The sequence below is a fragment of the Borostomias antarcticus genome (assembly GCF_949987555.1).
Source record: "Borostomias antarcticus genome assembly, chromosome: 12".
NCBI classification, from domain to species: domain Eukaryota; kingdom Metazoa; phylum Chordata; class Actinopteri; order Stomiiformes; family Stomiidae; genus Borostomias; species Borostomias antarcticus.
Window position 1 is genome coordinate 16,298,717 of NC_140245.1, and position 5,000 is coordinate 16,303,716.

Here is a 5,000-nt window from a genome sequence, read left to right on the forward strand (position 1 = left end):
TCTCTAGCTGTTTAGTGGAATGTGTCCTTAACCCTCCCCCCAGACTGGCAGAGTGTCCTGGAGGAGTGTCAGTCCCTGCTGGGGCCTGCGGGGGGCGCTGTGCCGGGGGGGAACGTGTACAGCCTCAGAGTGACGGACCTGGCCCTGGACGCCTGCATCAACCTCCAGCTCTGGGACTCCGCCCTGGCCTACGGGACCAGCACCCTGCAGGCCTACAGGTTAGCGCGAGGGCTAGCGTAGCCTCGCAGGGCCGCACCTGTCTCCACGCCTCGTTAACGCCGTGCCCGCGCCAGAGGAAGGTCTGGCTGGACTCATTAGCGTTCGCGAAATAGGGGGAAAAGACACGCGGTGACACGCAGATAGGGGAGGAGTCTGGATCGCATCTGATTTTGTGGCCAATCACATGCATCTGCATCACTGATTGGGCAGTAATAAACGAATCACAAAGCTTATTCCCAAAACCTACGTCGGTTGAGTCAGACGAGGGTTAGGGCTAGCCGGCGCATGCCGTGCTCGTCACTCTCAACGTCTTTCTCTGTGATTTGTCTTTCCTCAATGGCAACAGTCGTTTCTTCAGGGCTTGATTACGTAACGTGTTCTAGAACTTTCACATTCTACTCTAAATTCTAACTTTTCTAACTTGTCCATTCTAACCGAGGGCTGTTCCGCCATGCCCTGAGCAGAGCTCTGAGCCCGCCTCCGCTCAAACATTACAAACGTTCTGAGAGTAGCCGCCGAGAATTAGCAATGCTAAACACTAAACAAGCTAATGAAATGCTAATGCCAGCGATCTCCATTTAATTCCAGCTTTTCACACTTATTTCCACAATGAGTACCTCTCTCTCTTTCTTTCTTTCTCTCTCTCTCCCTTTCTCTATCTTTCCCTCCATATCTCTCTCTTCTCAGTTAAACAGATTTTTGAGTGAGATTTAGCTTTTGAAGCTTAATGCGTTATTATGGATGATTGCCTGCTGTTGAGCTCATTGCCTGTGATTAAGTGGGAACGAGGGCTGTAAATCAATGTTATAATTCAGTGTGAATCATCGTCATGTTGTAGTGTGGGAATCAGTGTGTTCACCGAGGGTGATCTCTGTAACATGCCTACATAGCCTTCCTCTTCTCTTGCCTCCACAACAGCTTATAGTGCTGGATAGCATAGCCTTACAGTGGTGCGGTGTGTGTGTGCGTGTGCGTGTGTGCGTGTGCGTGTGCGTGTGTGTGTGTGTGTGTGTGTGTGTGTCTCTCTCTCTCTCTCTCTCTCTCTCGACCGGTCCTTGCTAGGATGAATAACAAACCAAGGTGTGTGTGTGTTTGTGTGTGTTTTAATTTCATTAACCTTTATTTAACCAGGTTTACACCTATTGAGATTAAAATCTCTTTTTTCAAGAGTGACCTGGCTTAGAATGGCAGCAGTACAAACAGTTTCATATGCTAGCGCTTTATAAATAAAAGCATAGGAGTGTTGTCTGCATATAGCCAAAGATTTCCAGCCCACCATTTGGTACAGTGTACAGTAGTGAGTAAAACAACGATGCATGATGCACTGAATTACTCTGTAAGACACTGGAAGCTGCATGCATTTATATATATATATATATATATATATATATATATATATGTATTATTATTATTATTATACATGCTGCTTCCTGTTCCTTAGTTATATTCTATACTCTCTATATCAACCTGTTTTACTTGCCATTATACATATGATCTATGTTTGTAATTCATTATTAATGAAATCTTTATCTATTAGTTCATAGTAGTAACAACGGACATCTGGCTTAAGTTAAATAATGATAATGATTTGTATATATATGCAGCCTACACCCTCCTTGAGTCATCCTATTACTATGAACACTTTTTAGAAAATCTCCATGAAGAGATCCGACATCACCAGGCCCAGGGTAACGTCCTGTTGGTGGGAGATTTAAATGCCAGAACAGGATGTGAGCTTGACACAGTAGATCCTGCTGGCAACAGCCCCATCTTTGGGCAGTCTTCTCTACACCTCACCCCCACAATCAGCCCCATCTTTGGGCAGTCTTCTCTACACCTCACCCCCACAATCAGCCCCATCTTTGGGCAGTCTTCTCTACACCTCACCCCCACAACCAGCCCCATCTTTGGGCAGTGTTCTCTACACCTCACCCCCACAACCAGCCACCGACACAATCAAGACCACGTTGTGAACAAGACGGGGAAAGAGCTAGTGCATCTCTGTGGCTCCTTAGGTATGTATGTGCTTAATGGCAGGATGAAAGGGGATTCTGGGAAGGTTCACATATTGTTCAGCTCTGGGGACTAGTGTAGTCAACTACGCCATCACTGACATCACTGACATCCCTTCCCTCATCAGTGCATTTACTGTCAGACCACAGACCCCACTATCAGATCACTGCCAAATAAACGTACACATAAAACCATCTGTACTTAATAAAATAACAGAACCTGAGACCTGCGCATGGTATACAATAGAAAATCAATATAAATAGACTTCTGATGGTGAAGTTCTCTTTAAAAATGTAACCAAAACTCAGTTCTGGGACAACTTGAGCAACAAAAAAGACAGCCTGGCCCTACAAATTGGAAACATTTGGAACGATTATTTTGAAAAACTATATATGAGCACATTTCACCTAACAATCTCAACCATGAACAGAAACAAATTACATAAAATCTGACCATCCTTGAATTAACATGAATGGCAGAATTAGGCCGTTATCCATTGATTATTAAAATAAAAAAAACTCTTAAATTCTACATGCTACATCTCAAATTGAGGCCCCAAGACACAGATTTCAGGCACTACAAACCCAAGAACTGAACTCCCAAAAGAGTCCCTTATGTCAGCTGGTCCTGAGAATTACTGATCACATAAAACCCAATACTGTACAACCTCAACCTCAGACCAGCACTGCTTTACAACCACTAATCAGAATCAACCAAATTATTACATTAACAAAAGATGCCTATCTGGAACAGTGGATGACTCAAACTAAAACACAAAGCAAACTTAATTGCTATCTGGCCCTAAACCATGAATATAAATAGTCAGAGTACCTCTTCACTGTCAGAGATACAAAGCAGAGACAGATCCTGACCAAATACAGACTGAGTGACCACAGTCCAGCCATAGAGAAAGACTGAGTGACCACAGTCCAGCCATAGAGAAAGACTGAGTGACCACAGTCCAGCCATAGAGAAAGACTGAGTGACCACAGTCCAGCCATAGAGAAAGACTGAGTGACCACAGTCCAGCCATAGAGAAAGACTGAGTGACCACAGTCCAGCCATAGAGAAAGAACGACACAAGAAGTCCTGGCTACTAACAGAGGAAAGAGTCTGTGGTCACTGTTGGACGGGTGAGAAAGAGACAGAGATGCACTTCCTCCTACACTTTAACAAATTTAATGAAATCAATCTAAATAACATCTATTTAACAAGTTCAATTATGTTATTACAGACTTTAAAGAGCTTAATGACCTCTCTAAAATAACAATACTCCTAGGAGAAGGAGACAGGGCATGTATGGCTGCCCAATTCTCATCAGCATGCCACAACCTGACGGACAGTGAGTGACCTCGACACACACAGCACACACATATATTTTCACACACACACACACACACACACACACACGCACACACACACACACACACACACGCATACATCTGTTACTGTACTAATGTTATGTGTATATATGTATATATATGTATCATTTTTTTCATGGTATATAAATGTCGCTACTGTTAATGTTATAATATTTACACGTACACTTACACACACACACAGGTGCGCACGCACACAAGTACACACACATATATATACACACGCACACACATACATTCTGTTACTGTGTTAATGTTACATTTACTATGCACATCTGTACTGTTAATTACTACTCTACATACATTTTAGAAAGCTTTAGGAACACAGATGAACAATGGAAGAGAGAGTAAGATATGGAGAGAGAGAGGGAAAGAGGCAAAGAGAGAGGGAGAGAGACGGTCCAGAGGAAGAGCAATCTAAAGAGCAGCTAAGAGAGCCTGGGCAATAGAAACGCCTGGATGTGTATTGAGGGAAATGCAGAAAGAGGGCCGTAGTTAGAGAGAGAGAGAGAAAGAGAGTGTGGATATTCTGTTCTCTGTTCTCTGTTCCGCTCCCCTGCTTCTCAGAAAGAAGGAGAGAAGCGACGGCAGGACCGGAATATATTATTATATTATACATATTCTCTCTCTTTCTCTCTCTCTCTCTCTTTTCTTTCCTGTCTCAAATTCAATTTGCGGTGTAGAAAAGCCCAAAGAAGAATACACACCTGCAGGCCACACACACAGACCTCATTGACTCCACACACACACACACACACACACACACACACACACACACACACAAACACACAAGAACTCTCTCTCTCTCTCTCTCTCACACACACGCACACACACACACACACAAGCACTCTCTCAAGCACTCTCTCTCTCTCACACACACACAGACACAAGCACTCTCTCTCACACACACACGCACACACACAGACACAAGCACTCTCTCTCTCTCACACACACAGACACACTCTCCCTCTCTCTCTCAACACACACACGCACACACACAGACACACACACACTCTCTCTCACACACACACGCACACACAAACACACCCACACACACTCTCTCTCTCGCTCTCTCACACGCACACACACACACACTCTCTCTCTCTCTCTCTCTCTCTCTCTCTCACACACACAGACACACACATGGCTAATGTCTAAGCTCCACTGATTCCTAATAAGCTGAGAGAGAGCGGATCGAGGACAGAAGAGACCCCTGCTCCCTCTGTTGCTCCCCGGTGCTGCTCCCACACCCGCTCTGCCTGTGCGTGTGTGTGTGTGTGCGCATGCGTGTGTGTGTGCGTGCGCACGCTGGTGTGTGTGGGCGTGTGTGTTTGTGTGCGCATACGTGTGTATGTGTGAGTGAGTAGTAAACATTGCTGTCTTTCAGTC

At 44.7% G+C, this 5,000-nt stretch overlaps 1 protein-coding gene across 1 annotated transcript in view; it reads left to right on the top strand.

Annotated features, from left to right (window-relative positions):
• Positions 1-5,000, top strand: part of smyd3 (SET and MYND domain containing 3) — a 182,213-nt gene that overhangs the window by 166,116 nt on the left and 11,097 nt on the right. The window contains exon 10 of the mRNA XM_084447051.1: positions 44-218. Within this exon, the coding sequence (XP_084303177.1) occupies positions 44-218 (175 nt within the window). The remainder of the gene's footprint in view (positions 1-43; positions 219-5,000) is intronic.